The 27,194-nt window shown below is 41.2% G+C and overlaps 1 protein-coding gene across 1 annotated transcript in view; it reads left to right on the top strand.

Moving 5' to 3' along the window:
- Positions 1 to 27,194, top strand: part of LOC129706564 (receptor-type tyrosine-protein phosphatase R-like) — a 187,987-nt gene that overhangs the window by 60,311 nt on the left and 100,482 nt on the right. The window contains exons 4-5 of the mRNA XM_055650926.1: positions 3,907 to 4,017; positions 8,395 to 8,657. Coding sequence (XP_055506901.1) covers positions 3,907 to 4,017; positions 8,395 to 8,657 — 374 coding nt within the window. The remainder of the gene's footprint in view (positions 1 to 3,906; positions 4,018 to 8,394; positions 8,658 to 27,194) is intronic.

The raw sequence follows: 27,194 nt of genomic DNA, 5'->3' as shown, positions 1-27,194 counted from the left end.
CGGTTCTGAATCTTTGAAACTTTCTGCCACAAAGACTATTAAAGGTTAAGTTATTGAATATGTTTAAGAATGAGATAGACATAATTTTGGATCATAGGGGGAGACCAGTGTTATCGGAAACGGGCAGGAAAGTAAAGTTCAGGCCAAGATTAAATCAGCCTGATTTTATTGCATGTCAGTGCAGCGTTGAGGTGCGGAAAGGAAATATTTCTTGTGTTGCGAGATGAAACTTCAGATACTCAGTAAACAGCTGGTTGTGAATACGGATATGGAATTCTGCATGAATGAGTTGATGTGTGTTGATTTATTGTGGCTGTGTGCATCAGGCTTGTTTGTATTTCCACAGGCTGGAATCCTTTCAGAGTGGAAGATGGCAAACAGCTGATCACTCCAATAGCTGTTTACCAAAGCTGGCCAGAGGATAGTGGAGCAGGTGGTAATTTGACACCTTTTGAAGATTGAGACGAAGAGTCATAGTCATACAGCACAGAAAGAAGTCCTTTGGCCCAACATCCAATCCCACCAAGATACCCATCCAAGCTCATCCTATTTGTTCGATTTAGGCCATATCCCCCCCCAGATCTTTAGTAAGCATGTGCCCGCCCAAATGTCTTTTAAATGTTATTGTGCCTGCCTCTACCACTTTCTCTGGCAGTTTATTCCTTTATACCCACCACCCTCGGTTTAAAGACATAGCTGCTTTGGTCCCTTTTAAATATTGCCCCATTCATCTTAAATCAATGCCCTTTAGTTTTGCTTCCCCAACACCTTTTCCTACTGATGATTTTATTAACCTCTATAAGCAACTTGGCTGCTGTATTGTGCTTGTGGACAATGCTCGGAGTGCAGATTGGTGGAGGACAATTATTAATTTAAAGACCAGAGGTCTTGCTTATATATGGGATGAGTGAATTTTTTCAACTACTTTAAACTTTGGAACACTGAAAAAAAGATGTAATAGGAGATAATATAAAAACATTTTTTTTTTACTCCTAGTGGCTAATTTGTGGTAAATATATACAGGGCATTTAGAGTGGGAGATGGGGCATCATGTTACAACATTACAAGTCATTGATGAGACAATAGCCCTGCAGGAAGCATTTTATCTGGATGCATCACGGCATGGTTTGGGAACAGCTCCATCCAAGAGCACAAGAAATTGTAGAGAATTGTGGACACAGCCCAGACCATCACACAAACTAACCTCCCTTCCATTGACTCCATTTGCACACCTTGCTGCCTTGGCAAGGCCAGCAACATAATCAAGGATGAGTCTCACCCCAGTCACTCCCTCTTATCCCCTCTCCCTTCAGGTAAGAAGTATAGAAGAGTGAAAATCCACACCTCCAGATTCAGGGGCAGTTTCTTCCCTGCTGTTATCAGACAACTAAAACACCCTATCAGCAACTAGAGAGCAGTGAGCCACTATCTACTTCATTGGAGACCCTCGGACTATCTTTGATCGAACTTTACAGGACTTTACCTTGCATTAAATGTTATTCCATTATTCTCTTTATTATGTGTCTGTACACCGTGGATAGTTCGATTGTAATCATGTATTGTTTTTCTGCTGACTAGTTAGCATGCAACAAAACATTTTCATTGTATCTCGGTACACATGACTACAGTTTTTCACTGTACCTCGGTACATGTGGCAATAAATTAAACATTTGTGGTAGCGTGTATGGGATGGATCTCATTAAACTGGAAACAGTGCCGAAGAGGCTCATGAAGATGTTACAAGGACTGGATTGTTTGTATTATAAGGGGAGGATGGATAGGCCAGTGCTTTTTCCTTGGAGTGTAGGAGGCCGAGGACTGACTTTATAGAGGTACGTATAGAGGTACATAGACTTTATAGAGTGACTTTATAAAACCATGAGGGATGCATGTTAATGTTAGAGTGAAAAGTGAGTCAGCAAGCCTAGATGAGGAGAGAAATTGAGGCTTTGGTCAGGAAAAAATAAAGCAGAAATGCATGCCTATCTATCCTGGCAGCTGGAATCAAATGCATCCCCGGGAGGAGTTTAGGAGACGGAGGAATATACTTAAGAAGAAAGTCAGGAGGGCAAAAAGGGGGCAAGAGATAGCACAGGCAGATAAAATTAAGGAGAATCCAAAGAGATGGTATTAGTACATTAAGGGGAAGAGCATACAGTAGTTGGAGAGAGAATAGGGCCCTCAGAAACCATTGAGGCCATCTATGTGTGGTGCAGAGGGAGTTGAGCAGGAACCTCAATGAGTGTTTATCCTTTGTTATTACTGTGGAGAAAACAAAAGGCTAGGGAACCTGGGAGTTAATGGCAATATCTTGAGGACAGTCCATATTACGGTTGAGAAGGTGATTTTCGGAAACTATTTGTTGGGTAATATCAAAACAAAGAAGTGCTGAATGGCTTAACCAAGTTTGCAAAAATAAACAGTAAAACAATATTCTCCTTAATTTTACTGCCATTACTTTTTTTTGTGTCCCTTAGTTAGTTTTGAGCCCTGACGAGGTGAGCCAAACAGAATGGAATTAACAATCAATGAGAAGAGAACTCCTTCTCTTGCAGGAAGCAAAATGTTGTTTTGTTGTCTGCACCCCTCTCCCCAGAGCAGTAATTATGAAAGTGGTTTTGCAGAACTGGTGTTAATTGGTTTAAGGTTCAACAGATGAAGACCCATTACCAAATATATGTTGTTACGGCCGATTTCAGCAGTTTATCACAGTGACTGAGAGAGAAACAATATCGCACCATCAATGAGAGAAATTATTGGGAATAGTTTTATCTTTGTGTCCATTTCTTCCTTTCCATCAACAACGGAGACATTTTTTGACATTGCTGTTTGTAAGCATGATAAGTGTAGTACCAAGATATAGTGCCATCAACACATCAGTCATACTTACACTCACTGATGGTTAATAAACTGAACCATACATACATAGAAACATAGAAAAATGGGTGCAGGAGTAGGCCATTCAGCTCTTCGAGCCAGCACCGCCATTCAATATGATCATGGCTGATTATCTAAAATCAGTACCCCGTTCCTCCATTTTCCCCATATCCCTTGATTCCTTTAGCCCGAAGAGCTACATCTAACTCTCTATACTAACTGCAAAACATTATCTGGGTGAAACTGCTTTGCCTGTGTAGATTTCAGATGATGAGGTCCAGTTGCAAGGATGGGTTTGAGGATGGTCAGAAATGAATATGGGATCCTGCGATTCAGAAATAAATGAATAAAGATCAAAAGCAGGGAAGTAATATTGAGCCTTGTTGGGTCACAACCAGAATATTTCTCCCAATCAATTTCCATCATGTACGGTTTTAGTGTTGTAAGCTGATCTGTATCTGTCATAGGATGTAGTTTGAAGATAGACGCAAAATGCTAGAGTAACTCAGCAGGATAGGCAGCATCTCTGGAGAGAAGGAATGAGTGATGTTTCGGGTTGAGACCCTTCTTCACCCAGTGATGATCCATTCTCCTATCACCACTAGTTCCCCTCCTCTTGGAGCCCCCTGGACGGCCTTTTACCCCCTTTAAATCTTTTTTTTTCTAACAGATGGCGATCAGCCATCTCAACTTTTCCACTTCCCTTACCTACTCTAACCTCAACCCCTCCGCTCACTCTGCAGCAACCCTGACAATTATTTGTTCCTTCCTGCACATAGGATGTAGTTTGACTTTGTTTAAAATTATTTTAGCAGTTAATTAGGAGAATTACATTTCAAAATCTGATCAGTAAAGTATTTTTGGCAAGGCGATCTGCTTGAATTGCTTTGTTTGTGTGGTTAATAAGACTGACATATGCACGTGATACATGTCCAATGCAATGAAAGAAAGTGCAAACGTGTCAGTAACGGAGAACTAGCCCAACAGCCGTTTACTCAGGCCTGATGTCCATCATTTGCTTGATTTCAGAAAAATGCTTTGCGTGGAGAACACAGAAGAGATGGGCTGTGGAACAAGGAAGGTGTCTACACTGTTGTCATTTTCCTCACTGCCTTTGTTATTATCATTACGTGTTTGATGGTAAGTGTCCTTTCTCCTTGCTGTTTTTCTGCAATTTACCACGTTAGCCTTTTCCAGTTTTAAAACTTTGGGCGACACACTGATGCAGCTGGTAGAGCCGCTGGCTCACAGCACCAGAGACCTGGGTTTAATCCTGACCTCAGCTGTAGTCTGTGTTGGGTTTGAATGTTCTCCCTGTGACATTTTGAATTTCCTCCAGGTGCTCTGGATTCTTCCCACATCTCAAAGACATGTGGGTTTGTAGGTTAATTTGACTTTTTAAATTGCCCCGAGTGTGTGGGGAGTGGATGTGAAATTGGGATACCATAGAACTAGTGTGAAGGGGTGATCAAAGGTCGGCATGGACTTGTTTGGCTGAAGGGCCTGTTTCCATGCTGTATCTTTCAATAAATGTCCTAACAGTCAGTTGTTGTTGTTGTCACTGAATGGTGAGAATTTCTATCATGCAATGTTCATCGTGCTTATTTACACAAGTTTTTAAAAAACAACTGCTGAAGTTTACTGCTCCAATGTTTTTTTTGTAAACCAGCATCTGCAGTTCCTTGTTTCTACATTTAACTGCTGGAGGAACTCAGCAGGTCAGGCAGCATCTGTGCCACTGCTCATTCCATTGAGTTCATCCAGCAGTTTGCTATTTGCTCCAGCCTCCAGTCTTTTGTATCTCTTGTATACAAGAGTATTGTTACAGTTTGGGAGGAATTGCAAAAGTATTTTTGCGACCAGTTTCCGTGTATTTGTTCAATTATGTTTAGAACAAATTTTAAGCAAGTGTGATTAATCAATACTTCCAAAGAGGTATTCCTCCCATCGGTTTTCTCCCACATTCCAAAGACAAAAACTTACAAAATTCTTAAGGGGTTGCAGGCTACCAGGAAGATTGTTTCCCGATGTTAGGGAATGATTGTTCCCGATTCCAGGACAAGGGTCACAGCTTAAGGATAAGGGGGAAATCCTTTAAAAGCGAGATGAGAAGAACGTTTTAACACAGAGAGTGGTGAATCTCTGGAACTCTCTGCCACAGAGGGTAGTTGAGGCCAGTTCATTGGCTATATTTAGATGTGGCCCTTGTGGCTAAAGGGATCAGGGGGTATGGAGCGAAGGCAGGTACGGGATACTGAGTTGGATGATCAGCCATGATCATATTGAATGACGGTGCAGGCTCGAAGGGCCGAATGGCCTACTCCTGCACCTAATTTCTATGTTTCTATGACATGCATGTTTGTAGGTTAATTCGCTTTAGTAAATTGTCCCTAGTGTGTATAATAGAATTAGTGTATGGGTGATTGCTGGCTGGCGTGGATTTGGTGGTCCTGTTTCCACACCATATCTCTAAAACTAAAGACAATTTTCCTTGGAGACCCGGGCAGCTAAATTTGAAAAACTCAGTAAGTGTTACAACGGTTATGTTGTGTGACTGACCCAGGTCTGTAGGTTATGATGCAGGTTTGTGTTGCCTGTGGACTTCAATAATTTCCGCAATTGGTAGTCGCAAACTTTCAGCTGATTTGTAGGATAAGCAAACCAAAATCAGCATCCTCTCCAAGATAAACATCCCTAGATTGAGACCCTAAACCACTATCAGTCACTACATTGAGTTGGCTTTCTCGTTTGAGTAATACCATACTCCCAAATCATTCACTGTTCCGTGCTCTGTTGTGGGAGGACATTGCTGGGTGGACAGAGAAGAAGTTTCAAGGAGGTGCTCAAAGTTTCTTGAAAAATTGCAACATCCACACTGATCCCAGGAAATCTCTGATCCATGATCACTCAAAGTGGAGACGGGGCATTCAGGATGGCATTGAAAACTTCGGGACCATGTGCTGGAGAACACCCAAGCCCTAAATAAGTGGCAGCACCGCACAAACCTTTTCTGTTCCATCTGACACCTCTCGCCCACTCTCTGAAAGATTCTACAGTTTAGTCATCGGTCATGGAAGTGGGTCATCCTCGAACTCGGAGGACTGGTTAAGAAGAAGAAAAAGAAAGTAGGATCAATTAGCAGTTGGACATTGTGAGAAGTTATCTACACCCAAAGGAAGCATGAGACCAGAGACTGACCTGGAGTAGCCGTGTGGGAACAAGAGCATCTCAAGGACTAGGAATCCTGAGATGAGTAACTCACTTCCTAACTCCCTAAAGCCTTTCCATCATCTACAAAACTCAAGTCAAGAGTGTGGCAACTACCCCCCCACCCCATCCACATTTGTTACTTATTGTGCTCTACATGGCCTCTCCCAGTCATACTGTATTCCGAAGGGGATGCCTATGAACACATCCTTGACTGCATTCAATTGGTTCATGCAGAAGCTTTGAGATCAGAAGAAAATTCTTCAGCACCTGCCCCAAGAATCCCTGTAGACCATTGCAACCAGAAAGAACTGCACAAAGCATCAAGCAATTGTTGAGTTTTCCCAACAGCCATGAGCACCTATTTGCAGGTTGGTTGCTAATTGGTTTACGATCCCTTTGAATAGCACAACTGGGGAGTCCTTCAGCCGTATGAGCTCAGCTAATGGTATCAGCTGCAGTGTTGTGCTCTGATTAGGCCGCTCTGTTGTACATTAGCTTTACAGACTGCTTGATGACTTCATCTGCCTCAAACAGATACAGAAAATGCTGGGAATATGTAGCAGATCAGGTCACATCTATGGGAAGAGAATCAGAGCCAGAATGGGCCAGTGGACGACATTGTCGGGAGCTCGCAGGTCACAGGTTGGTGCCTGTTTCTGGAGCTCCCGCGGCAACAGCTGCGTCCGCTGGACTGGAGGGCGGCAGCTTCGACCACCCCGGGCCGCGGAGCTTGAACCGGCCCGTTCGCGGAGCTCGGTTGAGCCGCGGGACTGACTACCATCGCCCAGTGTGGTAACAACATATTGCCTCAGCACAGAGGTAGAATAAGGAGGGAAGAGACAGTAACTTAAGAATTTTGCCTTCATCACAGTGAGGAGGTGCCTGGTGAACTCACTGTGGTGGATGTTAATTTGTGTTTATTGTGTGTTTTGTTATTTATTATTATTATATGTATGACTGCAGGCAACGAAATTTTGTTCAGACCGAAAGGTCTGAATGACAAATAAAGGAATCTAATCTGATCTAATCTAGAGCGAACATCTCAGATTGGCGGCCTTTTGCTGGAACTGAAAAGGAGATGAGAAGCTTTAAAGCTTCTTTAATTCTAATGAAGATCTCTGACCTGATATATTGCATCTGTGTCTTTCCCTTACCTGATATATTGACTATGTTTCTCTTCCCTCGAGTGCAACTTAAACTGTTGAGTACTTTCTGTGTTTGATGCTCCCTAATGTTACCTCTATATCCATTGCTTTGGTGTTCTCACCTTCAAGACACCGGCAGGTCAATTGTGGACTTCTAACACATGTTTCAAAATGCTTTGCTATCTTTGGACCATCTGTATATTTTGGGGCACGGTGAGAGTTATCTTTACAGTGTTTGTTCACCTCATCCACTTCACGTTAACTACAGAGCAATGATCAGAATCAGCACCAGAGACGAGGAATTCCCTCACACATCAAGTGGAATAATCAAAGGCTAACTCATGACTAGCACCAACAACTGTCAATAAATGGAGCATAATCTGCTTCTACGGGTTGTGGGACAAACCAAATGTAGAATAGAAATTGGAAGAATTCTTCTCTTCCTTTGTTGTTACACTGCTAATGGTACGCATTACTTGAACTTACTTAATGTGAAATTATAAAAAAATATAAGGGATCCTGTTTGTTATCTCCTCTGCTCCAACAATCCTGTCGACCCATACAAGGGACCTAGGAGAGTGTAATGTTTAGATACAAGGAATTGCAGATATTGGTTTACAAAAAAAGGCACAAAGTGCTGGAGTAACTCGGTTGGTCAGGCAGCATCTCTGGAGAACTTGAATGGGTGACATTTCGGGTTGGGGCCCTTCTTGAGACTGATTGTAGGGGGTGGGGGGAAGATATTGATTCCGGATGATCTGACTAATTAATTTAATCATGAAATAATTATATCAACAGCAAGATTTTAATTTCAAGTATTCCCCCCCCCCTCAAACAGTCTAAAGAAGGGCCCGTACCTAAAGCGTTACTTATGCATGTTCTCCAAGGATGCTGCGTGACCCGCGAGCTGCTCCACCACTTTGGTGCTTACTGTTATGTATCCCCAGCATAATAAAGCAGTGTACTGGACATGAAAGGGCAGACCTATATATTTTCTATTGATAATTGCATTACTTCCATCTGTAAAATCCTGATATTAATGTCTTGTTGATATCATCGCTCCAATAAGTCAGCTCATCCCGAATTAACATTAAGTTTAATAATTAATACTGATCACCAGACCATTTCTCCTTGCCTAAATAATGCATTTTGACTTTTTCAGTTCCTGTACAGGTTGAAGGAGAAACTTAAATTTCAAATCGACCAGGATAAGCAACAGCATCAACAGGTCAATCTTGCTTCCATTCCCGTGCAGCAGCCGCAAGCAGACGTCAAGGTTGCTAACAGCATGGTGCAGCCCCTACCCCACTTTGGTGCCGTGATCGTCAATATTGATCCGCATGGTCGGCCCGCACCAGAGATCAAACCATGCGTGGCATCTGCCCCCTCTCCATTCAAAATGAAGCCAGGCTGCCTTCAGGAAAGGTAAAACAAAAGCTTGAAAGAAAACATTAAAATGATATGTGAACCGCAAATCTCTGCTTTATGACACACTTGGAAAGGAAGATTTAATTATTTACAGGATCTGGGTGTCACCGCCAAGACTGCCAATTGTTGTCCAACCTTATTAGCCCCCAGTTCTCTGGGCCATTTATGAGCTTCATGTGAACAAGGATGTTCATTGTACCCTGATGTACCTGGCCATAAACTAGTCGGATCTGATCTGATTACTTCATGTTGCATAGGCACCCAGCCAGAAAACAAGATGGATGGATCTTTGTAACAATCCAACAGTCACCAGTACAATTGCTGCTATTTTAATTCCAGATTGATTGAATAATTTCATTCTAAATTTCCTACATGTCACGGTGGGATTTGGGATCCATAATCTGGAGCCTTAGACATAAGTCAATTGAAAACAACAATGTTATTGGACCTCAATACAAATTGATTAAGAACTTGTAAAAGATAATTAAACATGTTTTAGAATATTTTTGCAAGGACTTGACAGATTTGGTTTTAATTAGGAACAATTAAAGGATTTATTATAGATGAGGAGCCAACATGAGGGTGATTTTCATCCAATTTTCCAATTTATAATTTTACTTAATATGCAAAAGGAAGTTGGATGGCCTAAATTATTTCATGGGCTGCTAATAATTGCTGGCAAGACCAGTACTTATTGCCAATCCATATGTTCCCTTGTGAAATTGATTGTTTGCTGGGTCATCTCATGGAGTAGCTAGGGGTCAAAGAGATGACTGCAAATGTGGATTCACACCAAGCCTGGACCAGGTAAGATATGCAGACTTTCCTCTCTGCAGGACAAATAGATTTTATACCAATCTGAGTTGTAGCTTCTCCAATTGGTGTGATGAGAAATCTTGGGATTATTTTCTTCAGTCTTCTGAACCGACATGGTGTGTCTGTTAGTGTGAGTAGTCGTGAACAGCTTTATTGCCTTGTGGGAAGTGAACCACTAATGCAATGCTTGGGAAAGAATTAGACAGCTAACCTTTAGAGAAACATACTACACAAGGTCCAACTTTAAAGGGCAGTGAAGATACACTTGGTGCAGCTCTATAATATGTCACACATCCAAAGAGAACAGGATGTGTACGCCTTCCTTATCTTAATGGTCAGACCTTATTTACTTGTTTTTATGAATCCAGTTTGAACCAAATCCAATCCCATGAATCTCAAGGGTTCAGTGGTGCTTTATTGTCACTTGAAAATGCACAGTGAAATTCTTTCCTTACCTACAGTTCAGTGAAGTATTGCCTTACCTAAGCAAAATCTTCGATTAGTAAAGTCCACTGAGACCGCATGCAAGAGGCAACAGTTTTTGGCATCATTTCCAAAGTCCAGTCCGAGCTCGCGGTCTTACAAGTAGCGTCTAATCCAAGCAAGCCGCAGGCTGCTTCAGAGCCTCCAGAGGGCGCCGTTCTTGGACATGTGAATCGACCTGTGAATCAGCCAATGTCCCTCTCCTCATCCGTCCACCTTTGTAAGGTACAGAAAAAGATGGAGGCAGAGAAGAACAAAGAACAAGAAAGGAACGCCTATTGTAGGGGAAATCTATTGTTAAAGCAGATATTGTGATATTGCCTCTGTTGGCAGGGATGGGTTTCTATGAAAGGCATAAATAGGGTTGGCAGTCAGAACCTTTTTCCCAGGGTGGAAATGTCCAACACTAAAGAGCAGAGCTATAAGGTGAGAGGGGGAAAGTTCAATGGAGATGTGCTGGGTAAGTTTCATGCACAAAGATTAGTTGAACGTATTGCCAGAGGTGGTGATGGAGGCAGATACGATAGCGGCTTTCAAGAGGTTTTTAGATGGGCAAATGGAAGTGAAGGCAATAGGATATGGATCATGTACAGGCAAATGAGATCAGTTTAACTTGGCATCATGTTTGCAACTAACATTGTGGTCTGATGGGCTTGTTCATGTGCAGACAGAGCAGTCTCAATTCTATGTTGTAACCATCTTGCAGTGACTAGGAATGGATTCTTAGTTGCATTTAACACATCCCTCCACACCACCACCCCACCTCAAGTGAGAAACCACCAGGGGTAGCATGATTTGCTCAATCCACAGGGAAAAACCATTTGAACAGCTGAACCACTCAAACAAAAGCAGCTGCAAATCACGCTTGCTGTAACCAATTACCATTGTAAATAACCGGGTTACAAATCTTTACACATGGGATTAGGAGACTTCATCGCCGTTCATCATTGAGGCTGAGATTGTCAACATTTCAAAATGAAACATGAAATTTTTATATTTTTGGTTTTGGTTAATTTTGCAGGTATTTTAGATTTTGTTAGTCTTTGTTAGCAAAATGTTCAGTTACTTAAACTAAATTAAATCAATTTTCACTTCCGTCCTGCAACAAGATAAAAATAGATAGCAGTAATAACTTGGCATTCGGTTTTTAACTTAATATTTCATTGGCACAACCTTTGTAGTGTTCATATGGCTATAATTTTCTACGCAGCTTTGTGTGTGAACTGCCTGTGGTCCTTTGGACAGGAGAGCCACCGTGCTTCTGCTCTGCAGCAATTTAAATTTGCAACCTGCAAAATAGTAAATGTGATGCCTTGCAAGCAAAACACTACCTTTTTGACTAGATATATGTTGTGCCGTAATGCATTTGTTAAGGTATTGCAATTTGCAAAAGTCAATGGTTTCAACTAATTCTGATTATTACCCAACTTCTCACTCAAATTTGCTGCAATTTTCATTTCAAAGATGTGAAGGATGGGAGGTTAGTTGGCCACACACCTATAGTGTGTGGGTGAGTGGTAGAATCTGAGAGGAGTTGATGGGAATACGAGGAGAATAAAAAATATGATTAAATGTAGGATTAATATAAAGTTATGGTGGGTGTGGACATGCTAGGCATGTTTCTGTGCTGTATGCCTCCACGGTTTTTCTGCAAGTTTAAAAAAAATAAAACTAGGTACAGGGTATTATAATAATCTTAGTAAAATAATACAGCAGCTTTGGACATAGTTGTTTGGTTAAGATTGATGCAAAACTTGTGCAATAATTGACATTGTCATTTGGGTGCTATTGGAGCTGTTATCTATTCATGAAATTCAATCGATTAAGAGAATGATTGTTTAGTACACTACTTAATCAAATGTCTTGGATGTTTGATGACATGTTGTCCACCAATATTAAAAAAAAAGCAGAATAGAAGTAAAATGTACTGCAAATTTTGTGCAAACTTCTTTGAACATTAAGCAATTTCCCAATGGCAAAAAGTGCTTATCACAGTGATTTTTCTTTTCCATACTATAATTATAGGGGAGTTAATGGAAATTGTACTGTAAATATTTTCAGTGGGAGCTCCTAATGAAGGGAAAACCACTTTTACACTTTGTTCGGGATTTTTTAAAAACTTTGCAGTCAGCATTTCCGATATGGTTCCTCATAATGATGCTAAAGTCATTTCCTGCCCATTTTCATGCCTTCTTTCTAATTTGTTTTAGTTTAGCTTCCTGCATTCATCAATTTAAAATACTGTCAGATCTTCCAGCTGCATAAACTTCTGTGAAAGGAAATTGGTAGCAGAATAGGAAGAGAAAGTATTTAAAAAATGTGAAATCTTAATTTTCAGAAACAATGGATATAGCAAACATTTGCTTTGAAAGGACATTGTTCAGAATCCAGATTTCACTTTGATATTGCAAATGTCTTGTTGTGATATGTTTTGCTTTTGTCTGGACAATAACTGAAATAGTGGGAAAAGGATAAAGTATTTCAAGAATTGCTCTTGATTGTACTTGATTGTGCCTATGTCAGCTCTTCTCATAAAGTACATTATAGGCATATGAATAAGCACATTAGTGGAAGGAGTAGACTACTCAACCCTTATATGAGCAACTGCTTAATTTATGGCTATATATCAAATTCTCCGTCAAATGGAAACATCTATTCACATCCAAATTGACTAGACCATTCAGGATCTTCAATGCATCAAACAAGTCTCCTTGATCTCTAAACTCCAGTCAATACAAGTGTAGTGCACACAATCTCCCCTCATACGACAACACCCACGTTCTAGAAATTAGTTTTGTAAACCTCCATTGAGCTGCTTTCAAAGCCTAAACAACCAAGAAGACCAATATTGTGCATGATACTTAAGGTATGGTCTCTCCAATAGCTTTTGTCACTGAAAACTATTCTCCCAATTTACATAGCCAATTTCTTGAACAATAAATGATAAGATTGGCATAAATTACTTGCTGTGCCTGAATACTTTTGCAACTCATGCACAGAGATACCAGATCCTTCTTCATTTAAGAGCTCTGCAATCTGTCATCATTTAAATAATATACTTAATTTTTCCTGTCAAAATGTACATTGTACTTTGCTTTAAAAATCGCAGTATATAAGGTTAATACAAAAAATGGACCAGAGATTGTTGGGATTTCACAGCATATATTATGCGTATTGTAATCTAAAACCTCCTAGATTTGAGATGACAACATGTAAGTGCACACTGTGAAATTCCAACAATGTACCAGTTTGTATTTCTGCAACAAGGTATTCCTGGATGGAGTTAATAGTGGGCTATGATATTACTTTTCCAACGGGGTTTCCTGCAGTATTATGGTTTTAAGCTGGTGAGCAATTTAGCTTATCAATATTGAAAAAAAATGTATCAAATACTTTGCAGTCACTTCGCAATTCATTATCCTTGCACATCCTCTACTTAGGTCCAATTAGTAACTTGTGCTGTGAATATTTGGCAATGTGGTGAAATAATACTTCACTGTACAAAACTTTTGATGTTGGAAGTCTGAAATAAAGCAAGAAAATTCAGGATACACAAGGAAGGTAGGCATCAACTGTGGACAAAGAAACAGTTAACATTTTGGATCATTAATTTTTCTCTTTAGTGTTTAACAAGAGATCAATCAAACATTAGTCTGTTTCTTTATCCACATATGCCTACTGGCCTATTGAGTATTTCCTTTGTTCTCTGTTATTTATCTCCTGTTCATCTGTGTGCTTCCTGTTCTTTTAAGAAATATTAGATGAAAATTATGTTCATAACGTCGTAAGATATAGGAGCAGAATTAGGCCATTCTGCCCATCGAGTCTGCTCCGCATTCTTGGCTGATCTATTTTTCCCTCTCAACCCCATTTCCATTCCTTCTCCCCGAACCTTTGACACTCTTACTAATCAATCTCCGCTTTTAAAATACATAATGACTATGCCGTCACCGCCGTCTTTGACAATGAATTCCACAGATTCACCACCCCCTGGCAAAATAAATTCCTCCTCACCTCCATTATATAGGTACATCCTTTTATTTGGAGCCTGTACCCTCTGGTCCTGGACTCTCCCAATGCTGAAAAAGTTTGACCTTGTGCCTTCCTTGATTCTCCGGATAAATAAGGTATAATATTTCAGATTAGAATACAGGGTCATCCCAATTTACTTGAGGTTAATCCAAATTTCTTACCTATATATACCGTACTTGTTTTCTTTTCCTTGAAACAATTTATCGTCCTCCTTCTGACTAAGTCACTTGCAGGGCATCCTTAATCTTAGTTTTGTTGTTATATTGGAAATTTGCTAGTGGAGTTGCTGATTATTTTAACAGGGAAGGACAATGAAGCAAGCAGTACAATTAGTTCCCAGAGATGAAGGTACACAAAAAAGTTGGAGAAACTCAGCGGGTGCAGCAGCATCTATGGAGCGAAGGAAATAGGCAACGTTTCGGGCCGAAACCCTTCTTAAGACTGAAGTTCTGACTAGTTCCCAGAGATGTTCAATCTATTCCTAGAGAAAGAATTGAAGGTAGTGCAGGAACCTGGGCAGTCTGGGTGACTTTGCAAAATTGGATCTTTTTGTGAACTAATGATATCTTCTAAAAATGAGATTTATTCCGGAGTCCATTATCAAAATAATATAACAAATCTTTAAATCACACAAAACTTCAAATAAGTGGAGTGAAACAGCAGAATCCAACACCAAGTTTAAGGTAGAAACAAAGAACTGCAGATGCTGGTTAATATACAAAAGGACACAAAGTGTTGGAGTAACTCAGCAGCTTAGGCAAAACATTTCTGGAGAACATGGATAGGTGACATTTCGGGTCAAAGCATTTCTTCAGACTGATGTAGGGAGTGGGAAGAAGGCTATCAGAGAAGCGAGGCAGGACATGGCAGGTAAAAGCTAGATGCGGACAAAAGAATATTAGTTTACTATTAGTGTTGCACATACTGAGGAAAAGAGAACAACTTTGTTTTTCATGCTATCCAAGTGAATCATGCCATACATGAGTACAGCAAAAGAGAAAAAGAGAAAATAAACAGTGCAGAATATAGTTTTACAGCGACTGAAAAAGTGTAGAGAAAATGTACAAGGACCATGAAGAGGTAGATTGGAAGATCAGGAATTCATTCGTTGCGTATGAGAGTTCTCATAACAGCGGGGAAGAAGGTGTTCTTGAATCAGGTGGTATGTGCTTTCAAGCTTTTGTACCTGCTGCCTGGTGGGTGAGGGGAGAAGAGAGAATGGCTGTGGACCGTGTGAGCGATTTGGCCTGTTAGCACATTTGCACAGCGAGAACAAAGTTAGAGTTGTACACTTGAATTATCAACGTTGAGCACTGAAGAAATCAATCGGGCTATAAAACCAAAGGAATTACTGATCTCAGACAGATTGTGAACCAATGTCTGTAGTTTAAAAATTGAAATGCTCCACAGGGTACGAAGCATCTGTAGAGAGAGAAAAAACAGTTCATGTTCATAGGGTCATAAAGTAATCCAGCGTGGAAACAGACCCATCGGCCCAACTTGCCCACACCAACCAACATTCGGCACATACCCCTCTAAACCTGAACTACCCATGTACCTGTTTAAATGTTTCTTAAACGTTGCATTTGATGGTTTGACTTCTTGGCCAAACCCAGCTGGTTTTCATTCTTCAATTGACGCTATTTTGTGAAGCTGGACAAAAAGTAAAATGATGAATACTTCTCATTTTTAAAAAGACATGCAGAGCTGTGAAGCTGATACTGACCTATTCTCCCCTTTGCCTGCCATAATCCCCGTTGTTGACTGGGATATCCAGCCAAAACAAAAGGTGGGACCAGCCTGGCAGGAAAAGTGGCACAGTGGTGGTGCAGGTCAATCCTGACCGCGGCCACAGTCTGTGTGGAGTTTGCACATTCTCCTGGCGTATGCGTAGGTTTCCTTCAGGTGCTCTGGTTTCCTCCCACATCCCAAAGACGTATGGGTTTGTAGGGTAATTGGTCTCTGTAAATTGCCCCAAGTGTGTAGAAAGTGGGATAACATAGAACTAATATGAACGGGTGATCGATGGTTTGTATTGACACTGTCGGCTGAAGGGCCCGTTTCCATGCTGTATCTTAAACTAAGCTTTAATCTGAAGTGCGTTGATATTTCCACCTCAAGTGCTGGGATCAGGAGACAGGGCTTTCTGTGCCACTATCATCGGACAGATAGACTTGTTCTCGCCATAAAGAGAAATGTTTCTTGATTGTTTCTCCGTGATTCAACAGTGTGTGTCTTTAATATGATGACATGATTTGCAATGTTTGGAGCTGTGCTTAATTGTGACATTTTATGCTTTTGTCTTTCATTCTGTTTGGAAATATTGTCATATCACATGGGGCTATTGTTGACACTCACAAGGAACAAGATAGCAACAATAGCAATTAATAGCAGCAACTAACTTGCTTTTATTAGTGTACTTCCGATGTATACAACTGCTTATCCCAGCTGTTCTTGACCAGAATTTCAATAGTCATTTACGAGGAGTGGGGATCACTGGCAAGGCCAGCATTTATTGCCGAATCCTAAACACCCTTGGGAAGGTGGAGGTAAACTATCTTCCTGAGTCCCAGCAAGGCTTTTGGCAGAGCCATTATTCCCACAGTCTGTTGCAATGGAAATTCTAGGATTTGGACTTGGCAGCAACAAATGATTGACAACATATTGCCAAGTCAGAATGATGTGTAATTTGGAAGGGAAACCTGGATGTGGTGGTGCTCCCACATGCCTGCTGCCTGTATCCAATTTGGTGGAGAGGTTGTGTTTTTGGGTGTCCTTGCTTAGTGTGTAAATGCAGTGCATTTTGTAACTCAGGGCCGGCCTTAAGCCAATTGGACCAATTGCTCCCAATTGGGCCCCGCATCTCCTAAGGCCGGCCCTGTTGCAACTGGTACACTCTGGAGCAACTGTGATGGAAGGGATAACGGTTTAGGTGGGTGGGGCACCAATCATACAAGTTGATTTGTCCTAGATCGCGTTAGGCTTCTTGAACGTTATTGGAGCTAGACTGTTCACAAAGGCAAAGAAAATTCCATTATCCTTTGATCTATGTCCTGTGGGGGAAAGGTGATAAAGTATAGAGCAGTGCATCAGTCACCAAAGGGTAACCACGTTATGAACTGCCCTCACAGCCACAGTATTTGCACAGCGGGTCCATTTAACTTCCTGGGCACTGGTGATTCTCAGGATGTTAATGATGAGAGATTCAGCAATGATAAACCATTGAATGTCAAAGAAAGATACTTAGGTTTCTATTTGGACATAATGAATGCCTGGTACTGGCACAAGTTAAATGTTACTTGCTATTTACCCGTCCACGTCTGATTGTTGTCTCGGCTATATTGTATGATTACAGCAATTTGTCTAAAAGTAATTGCCTTTACATTTCAGGAAGATTACAGCTTGAGGAATGATGGAGCCTTCTTTATCTGTTTCTCTTTTTGTGAGATAAATTGTAATTACGGTCGCCAAGAGGAAATTTGAGTTCGATTAAAATTAATTTCCAGGCAAACTGCCAAGACAAGAATATAAAATGTATGATATGAAAGTATAATGCCATAGTTAAATTATGAGACATAACTCTGAGGGCTGGATTAACAAGATTAACTAAATCTAAATTCAAATACCAACATGGCAGCTATGGAATTAAAAATTAGTTAATAATCTCAAATTTAACAAAGAACATTTTGTAATGATGAGATGCATCATTGTATCTGATGTTGCAAAACTGTAACAAAAACTATTTGTTTCGTTAATAGTCTTCAAGGGCAAAAATCTGTAATCCTTACCTTGTGCAATATGTGTGTGATTTCTAACACAAAACAATAAAGTTGACTTTTTAAAAAAAGCACATTGAATCAACCTTGCAAGCCACTCTGTTCAAAGGCAATTAGGGATGGACATGGAATTCTGGTCATGGCCCCATTCCAAAGGAAGAGAATGTAAACAAGTAAGATTAAATTGATCAGGCAATTGATCAAATGTTTGAAAGCTTGTTTTCCTTTCATATAAACAGAGATTCAATTAAAGCTTGGTAATGTATCCATGCACCAGAATGGACCTTCGTGCACAAGCAAACTGACCCTGCAATATATAGCAGTTGCTAATCAAATATAATGATGTTTCTGCCAGAGAGCCTGAACAAACAAATCACCACTGACCATAGCGTGCTTGACATGGAGGACATATCCTAAAATGGTCTACAAAAGGAAGGGTTAAAAACAAAAGCTGATTCTGAACTACGAGTGAAGTGTTTAGATGTTGGTTGAATTTCTAGGTTTTAAGGTGGAAGGAAACATATGTAGACCTCCAGTTTAAATTCCATTTGGAATATTTTGGGGCACCAAGAAACCAAGAACCAAGACACAAAAAGATAGAGTAACTCGGCGGGATAGGCAGCATCTCTGGAGAGAAAGAATGGGTACCGTTTCGGGTCGAGACCTTTCTTCTGACCCTATATCTGGGGACATATGTGGTGGGATGGTGTGAGGGAGGAAATTCACGATAGATGAAGAAAGCTGGACTCAGAGGACTGAGAGGAGTGGGTACAGATTATCAATGAGTTACAGGGTGTAGGATAGGCCATTGTCATGGCATTATTTGAGTATGGAGCTTTAAGATTTGTTTTAAAGATATAGGCCCAGAACTGGTACCTCCCGGTCTAATAACAGCTTTTTTTTCTATCAACCACCAAGCTCTTGAACCACCCTAACCACAACCTGACCTCTGCAACTAACTGCCATGGACTTTGCACTAATCAGGTTGCACTAACTAATTTGACTTGCAATCTTATGGCCTTGTTACCGAGAATTGTATTATTGCTTATTGGCTATTTATCTGTGGTGTTGTTGCATTAACATCCCTGTAAAGCTGAAGCAAATAAGGATTTCATTGAAGATAGACACAAAATGCCAGAGTAACTCAGCGGGTCAGGCAGCACCTCTAGAGAAAAGGAATAGGTGACGAGAAATAGGTTTTGTGCCGAGTCTCTTCATCAGACTGAGAGTCAGGGAGGGGGACACTAGAGGTATGGGAAGGTACAGAACAAATCAGAGCCTGCATTGATGACTCAGTAAAAGTGGGAGCCCACAATGGTTCATTGTTGGCTGGGGAAGAGGTGATAACGAAGGAATACAAACAGTGAAATTAGCAAGAGGATTAGGGTGGGTGAGGAATGGAGAGAAAGGGAATGCAAGGGTTACTTAGCCTGCCTCAACTACCTCTTCTGGCAGCTCGCTCCTACACCCACCACCCTTTGTGTGAAAATGTTACCCCTCAGGTTTTGCCAGACCAACAGAGATCACTTTGTAAGAATTCAACAACACACCTCTGACCCACTACTTATAGCCCTACCATGTCTCTAAAGCACCATGAACTGCTCAAATTTCTGTACTGTATCTCTAAAGTCCAAAGGGACACACAATTCATCCTTGAAGGATCCGCCAATAAAAACAGAATAGATTCCAATGTAAATTCAAGCAGGAAGTGTTGGAAATTGTCAGCAGATCAGGGAGCATCAGAGAGAGAATAGATTCAGAAGTTAATAAGGGATGGAGCAGAATTAGGCCCGTCAGCCCAACAAGTCTACACTGCCATTCAATCATAGCTGATCTATCTGCAGATGTTAGTTTAACACAAAGTGCTGCAGTAACACAACGAGTTAGGCAGTATCTCTGGGGAGCTTGGATAGATGCACTTTCAGGTTGGGACCCTTTTTTGGAACTGATGGGGGGGGGGGGGGGGGGGGGGGGGGGGGGGGGGGGGGGGGGGGGGGGGTGAAGGAAGAAGATGAGAGAGAGTATGGGGCAAGACTAGAGCATGCAGGTAATTGGTGGACACAGGTGAGGCAGATGGTTGCAACAAAGGCCAGAGATTAAATCAGAACGTGTGAGACAGACTAATTGAAGAGTTGCAACTTGTGAAGCCAGAGGAAGGAATGTAGGTGGAGCTAGCCATTGAAATGAACTAAACCCCAGCTTTCTCCAAAACTTCCAACGCCAAGAAAGTAGAGAACATTTTGCATACTCAAATGGTTACTTTTACATCCCATCCAAGATCTGCCACTGCCAAGGAATTTGAAGGATAAGATCCCCATCTAGTGGAGAGAGAGTTGTGCGAAAAATTGTAACCTTGATATTTATTGTAAAGCAATACTTATTATATCCAATATCCTTGTAGCATTCCACAATATTTTAATGTAGGTATTTTGAGAGTTATTTTAAACATCCTAAATATTATTATTGAGAGCTGTGAATAACACTTTAGTTCATCTAAAATGCCAAGGACTACATGCTGGTCGAAGAACGTGCCTGGAGTGGGAATTTATACCAATTGTAACATTTTTAGTTGGTTTATCTGTTGCGTATTTATATTTTGTACAACTAAGCTCAGAAGTAGAAAACTTGATATGTAGATGGTTTTCAATCATGCACTTGGGATTTAAACACATTGACTAAATCGGATGTTTTGTACTGAAAATGGAATGGGAAATGTTACAATATGTTGAAGATATACACAAAGTGCTGGAGTAACTCAGCAAGGCAGGCAGCATCCCTGGAGAAAAAGGATGGGTGACATTTTGCGTCGGGACCCTGCTTTAGAAGGAAAGTAGAGGGGAGGGAACTGGAGGTAGGAAAAGGCCAGCTCAAAGCAGGACTGGCAATAGATGACCAAGGATGTGTGGAGCCCACAATGACCCATTGTTGGCTGGTGAAGAGGTGAGATCAAAGGGATACAAGGATGCGAACAGTGGAACTAGTAGGGTGACTAAGGTGTGGGAAGGGGAGAGAGTGAACGGCTGCGTTACTTGAAATGAGAGCAATCAAGGAGTCAAAGGAGAAGTTGTGAAGGGCTTATAATATGTTACTGGCTTCCACTGGATTGACTATCAGTGTGGTTAATCCTGAATGGAATATGAGACTTTCTGATTTCAACATTCAAGTTGTGTAGCACATTTGCATTATTACTTGGGAAGCTAGAAAAACATACTTGTGCAAATTGCAAAAAGGTTATCAACAAGAGAATAAAATCTCAGGAGATATAAATGACATAATCATCCAATTCACCAAGCATAAGTGATTTCCAAGTTTTTGCAAAGAAAATGCCACTGAAAAATGATATCCAGTTTAAACTTAAATTGCACATTAATCCTATATATTGAATATTATTTAATTTCACCAATTGCTAGGTTATTTGGTAGAGGATGCTGTGTGAATGAACATAAGAATGAATGTACTCAAATAACAAGTAAAGTAGGAAATGATTCCTACATGCATTTCACAATGGATGCAATCTAAGAAAGGACTCAACGTAAACAAGATGCTACCCAGTGGTATTCGGGTAATAAACCTCAGGTTGCAGAACTGTACTTGGCTTTACCTTCTGGGTAAAGAAGGCTGGGTCCAGCGACCAAGTGAAACCTGGCTTCAGTCAGCAGGAAATTTATGAAAAATGCTGGAAATTCTCAGTGAGTCATGGGGTTTCAATGGAGAGAAATTTGCGTGTTCATGAATGTTGCTGTTGAGCATTTTCATGATTTTTGAATTTTATTACAGATATTTTGTAAGACAGAATGCCAATCTAAACAAATCCCAGGTGCCCACAGATTCTTCGCCTGTTAATGTGTGCCAGTAATCTCATGTGACTAGGTTCTGTTGACCCTACCGGCTATAGTTCCAAAGACTGCCTGCTGAACTAACCACGTGTCACTAGGTTTAGTTTAGTTTAGAGATACAGCATGGAAACAGGCCCTTCGGCTCTCCGAGTCCATGCCGACCAGTGATCCCCACACACTAACACTATCCTACACATACTAGGGACAATGTACAATTTTACCAAGCCAATTTGACTACAAACCCGTACATCTTTGGTAACAGATTTTACTAACAGATTTGGTATGGTATTCTATGTAGCCAGTTTATATTGGACTGGATGTAATAAATATGTGTGATCAACCCTTTAGTTAAAATTGGACAGATCTGTCATTGCGGCTTTTTTATTTATTTTTAGTTTTTTTAGAAATACAGCAAGGAAACAGGCCATTCGGCCCACCAAGTTTGCGCCAACCAACAACTATCCTGTACACTTGTGCTATTCTACACATAATTTACTCAAGCCAATTACCCTACAAACCTGTTCAAGAAGGAACTGCAGATGCTGGAAGATCGAAGGTACACAAAAATGCTGGAGAAACTCAGCGGGTGCAGCAGCATCTATGGAGCGAAGGAAATAGGTGACGTTTTGGGCCGAAACCCTTCTTCAGACCCTGCAAACCTGCACGTCTTTGGAATATGGGAGGAAACCGGAACACCTGGAATAACCTACGTGGTCACAGGGATAACGTACAAACTCTGTACAGACAGCACCCGTAATCAGGATCGAACCCGCTTCTCTGATGCAGAAAGGTAGCAGCTCTATCGCTGCGCCACTGCTGCCCAAACTTCATTAAATTTAACAAGAAAGTTAGCTGAAAGTTTCCCTTCTCCCCTGCAGCCATTCCTCTTTGATAAAAACTTCAATGTCAGAACCATTGCTGGTCAGGCTGGGATGTCAGCAGAATGCACCTCTCAGGAATTTCGAGAATACCAAACCCCTGACAGTGACAGAGGGAAATGCCTGCAGTATTTCTAGCATTTCTCAGTAGAGCCATCCGTTTGCTTTTCCATGTTGATCACTAAAAGCATTTTTTTTTAGATTTTTATTCATTGGCAAGAGGCTGGATCTTTAGTTACTGGAATGAGGTTTCTCCATTAATTCCCAGACGGCAGCTTTCTGCCCCGCTGTTCAATGATGCTTGCATTCCTGAAACTTGTATCGGCAGAATAATGAAACTACTTACTTATAAGGGCAGAATGATGACATTGAGTACAAAGTATTGCTCCGCTGGCCTGAATGGAGAATGTGAAGGTCAACATGAAGACGGCCAATTTAAATAGCATTGGACTGGTCAACAGGAAGAACCACACATGCAGCAGAACACAGGGACTGCACTTTGCTATTCTTCAATTTCAACACAAGCATGGGTCTAATTTTTACTGATCACATTTTTGACTGCACATTCCCAAGTATACAAAAATAAAGAGTTGCATTTACATCTGATACTGCATATCTGTAATATAACCCTATATTTACTTGTTCATAGCTTTACCCTATATAGTGCTGTAGAAAACTGCATTTAAATGATGAACTTGGTATTAACAGGAGATTTCTCTCTGGCTTCTTGCCAGTAATTCCTTGTTTAACGTAATTATAAAAGATAATATTATAATTTTCTACGTGCAGTTATGGAGAACTTGCCACATTAGAATAATGGTACAAGTAGACACGTATGACACATGCTTTGAAGTGTAAATGCAAATCGTTCATTTGTATTCTTGAGAATGCGCAGTCAAAATTTGATCGGGAAAGATAAAAGGATGTGCCTTTAAGAATGGAGATGGGGAATTTCTATAGTCAGAAGGTGGTGAATCTGTGGAATTGATTGCCACAGACGGCTTGGAGACTATGTCTTTGGGTATTTTTAAGGTGGAGATTGTCTGATTCTTGATTAGCACGGGCGTCAGTGGGGCAAAAGCAGGAGAATGGGGTTTAGAGGGAAAGATAAATCAGCTATGATTGATTAGCAAAGTAGACTTGATGGGCTGAATGGTCTAATTCTGCTCCTATGACTTTGCACTTATGATAAGACCCATATGATAATATGTGTTAACATTTCTGAATAGTAAAGTTCAGTCCCTTGTGTTATGATACATGTGTGGATCTTTCTGTTGACAAACACAATGCAATTTAAGTGTAGGAATGAACAGCAGATGCTGGTTTAAACTGAAGATAGACATAAAATACTGAAGTAACTCTGCGGGATAGGCAGGATCTCTGTAGAAAAGGAATGGGTGACATTTCGAGTCGAGATCCTTCTTCAGACTGATGTCAGGGGAAAGGGAGATACATAGATAAGGAAGTGTAAGGTGTGAAAACAGGACGAAGGGAATAGAGATCAAGGAAAATGTAGAATAGATCATTGTTAGCTGGGAGAAGAAAACAACGAAGCAAACAGCGATAAAAATATACTCGGAGACAGTCAGAGAACTGGGCAAAGGGAGGGATGGAGAGAGAGGGAAAGCAAGGGTTACTTGAAATTAGAGAAGTCAACGTTCATACAGCTGGGATGTAAGCTGCCCACAAGTGAAATATGAGGTGTTGTTCCTCCAATTTGCGCCGGCCTCACTCTGACAATGGAGGAGGCCCAGGATAGAAAGGTCAATGTGGGAATAGGAGGGGGCGTTAAAGTGTTTAGTAACCGGGAGATTAGGTAGGTTTCGGTGGACTGAGCGGAGGTGATCAGCGAAACGATCGCCGAGCCTATACTTGGTCTTGCCGATACATAGGAGACCACACCTGGAATGGCCGGTACGGTAGATGAGGTTGGAGGAGGTGCAAGCGAATCTCTGCCATCTTAAAAGACTGTCAGGGTCCTTGGGGGGAGGTATAGGGACAGGTGTTACATCTCTTGCGATTGCAGGGGAAAGTATCTGGGGAGGGGGTGGTTTGGGTGGGGATGAGTTGACCAGTGGGGAGTAGGGTGGGAAGTTGTGGTGGGAACAGTCTCTGCGGAAAGCAGAAAAGGGTGGAGATTGGGAAGACTTGGCCAGTGGTGGGATCCTGTTGGAGGTGGCGTAAATGTCTGAGGAATATGTGTTGCATGTGACAGCAGATGGGGTGAAAGGTGAGGATAAGGGGACTCTGTCCCTGTTGGAACAGGGGGGAGGGGGAGCAAGAGCGGAGCTGAGGGATATCGAGGAGACCCGAGTGAGAGCCTCATCTATGATGGAGAGGGGAACCCTGGATCCCTAAAGAATGAGGACGTCTCTGATGCCCTGGTATGGGACACGTCATCTTGGGTGCAGACGGAAGAATTGGGAGTAGGGGTGGGAGTCTTTACAGGAAGCAGGGTGGGAAGAAGTGTACTCTAGGGAGCTGTGGGAGTCCAGGGATAGGGCCAGTATATGCCAGGAATAGGGATTGTTCGACGTACCCTACAAAGAGGCAGGCATAGCTGGGGGCCCGTATGAGTGGACATTGCTACACCTTGGATTTGGAGGAAGAGAGAGGAGTCAAATGAGCAGTTGTAGGACCAGCTCCGCTATTTAAGGGTGAGGACCAGCTCATTTGAATTGAACATCTATAGGTTGACCTTTACATTCTCCAGTCAGGCCAGCAGTGAAATATTCTATTCTAAATATCATTATTCTTGCAAGTTTCATTTTTCTGCCCATATCAGCTGTTCTGTGAGAAATCCCTCTGCGGAATATTGAACACAACGAGCGCAATTAGCTGTCATTCAGATGTGATTCTTGCTTCGTTCACTGGGATAGTGCTCACCTTTTGTCACCAGCTAGGAAATAAATTATGGCGAGCTCTATAAATGGAAATAAAAAGTAATATCGCAGACCACAAGAAGGATGGTTTTCATAACAGTTTGGATGATGTTCACATAAAACAAATACATCTTGAATTGAGCTTTTCAAGGTTGTGTTTAGCTGGGAAATAAAAAGGGAATCCTTCAGGAGATGTCTCTGCTTTATCGTGGCCTCATAAAGCAAGAGACATATGAAATTTATTTTCATAGCTCTGGAACCACAGGTGACTTGGATCAAACCCAGCCCATGTTTGGTGCTTCTCTTTCAGATTAACCTCATCACCAGCCATTGTATTCATTGGAAATCTCAGAACGATACAGCCAAATTGCTGGTTTAATTTCAGCTTGTAACAAATCTCTTGAAGTTTAGTTTAGTTTAGATACGGTGTGGAAACAGGCCCTTTGTCCCACTGAGTCCACACTGACAATCAATCACCAATACTCGACCTCCATGTTATCTCACTAAGGACAATTTACAGCAGCCAATCAATCTACAAAACCTGCTCCGGAGGAAACCGGAGAACGGTAGAAACCCATGCAGTCACAGGGGGAACGGACAAACTCCATATAGACAGCTACCATAGGTCAGCATTGAACTCGAGTCTCCGGTGCTGTAAGGCAGCAACTCTTTCATTGACTTATTTTTACAAAATGATAAATGGTCACCAAACCCAAACCAATTTGGAGCAGACGAGGGCATTCGACCCAATTTGTGATTCCAGCTACCAAGACAGATGTGTACAGCAATTTGTTCTTTCCCTGCACAATTAAAGCATGGAATAATCTTCACCCTAACATAGTTACCCAACCAGATGCAACTAAATTTAAGGTAGCTCTTTCTTCCCAAAAACCCTTTCTGGCTTAAGTCTTCCCTCCACCACCTCCAGTTTAAATTCCATTTGGAATATTTTGGAGGACCAAGAAACCAAGAACCATTGTGGTGTTCCCTTAAAAAGAGACCGTGATGAAAAATCAGTTAGGATGCATCCATTTGTTGGACAAAAGATTGACTCATCACAATGATACCATGTTTTATGTTCTTATAATGGTTCAGATTGACTAAAGGCTTGCCAAGTATTTTTGTTTTAATTGCTTCACAAATACTTCTTCCAAATAAATACAAGCAACATGCACATCTTCACTCAAGCAGATGTCACTTTGCTAATTCAGCATCAACAAAACAGCAGAACCCAATTAGATTGGCGTCATGCTATGCGTATTTATCTCAAAACATTAGATTGAAAATAATGTCAGGATCCCAGGAGGTGTATCCGAAGAATACCAAAGCTATATCTGCATTACCTGGAAATGTATCCCACTCATCAGTGCTACATATGCCATATTGCAACGTCATTGCATTGGAGCTCGCCTCTGGAATTCATTCATTGGTAGAGCTGCTGCCCCACATCATCAGAGAACCAGGTTTGAACCTGATCTGACCGACGTGCTGTCTGTGTGGAGTTTGCACCATCTCCTGTTTCCTCGTACATCCCAAAGATGTGCAGGTTTGTAGGTTAATTGATCTATGTAAATTGTCTCTAGTATGTCGGATTGAACTAGTGTATGGCTGTTCTTTGGTCAACACGGACGCGATGGGCCGAAGGGCTTCTTTCAATGCTGTATCTCCAAACTAAACTAAACTAAATGCTGAAGGAACTCAGTGGATCAGGCAGCATATGTAGGCCGAATGGAGAGGCAACGCTTTGAGTTGGGACCCTTCTTCAGATCAAAAGGCTTTTGCTTGTGTTTTCGATTGACTCATGAAGCACAGAGTAACAGAATCCATTTTA

This window comes from Leucoraja erinacea, chromosome 19 (assembly GCF_028641065.1).
Source record: "Leucoraja erinacea ecotype New England chromosome 19, Leri_hhj_1, whole genome shotgun sequence".
Taxonomy (NCBI): domain Eukaryota; kingdom Metazoa; phylum Chordata; class Chondrichthyes; order Rajiformes; family Rajidae; genus Leucoraja; species Leucoraja erinaceus.
The sequence above is the reverse complement of the archived record's forward strand: the minus strand, read 5'-3'. Positions and strand labels throughout refer to the sequence as shown.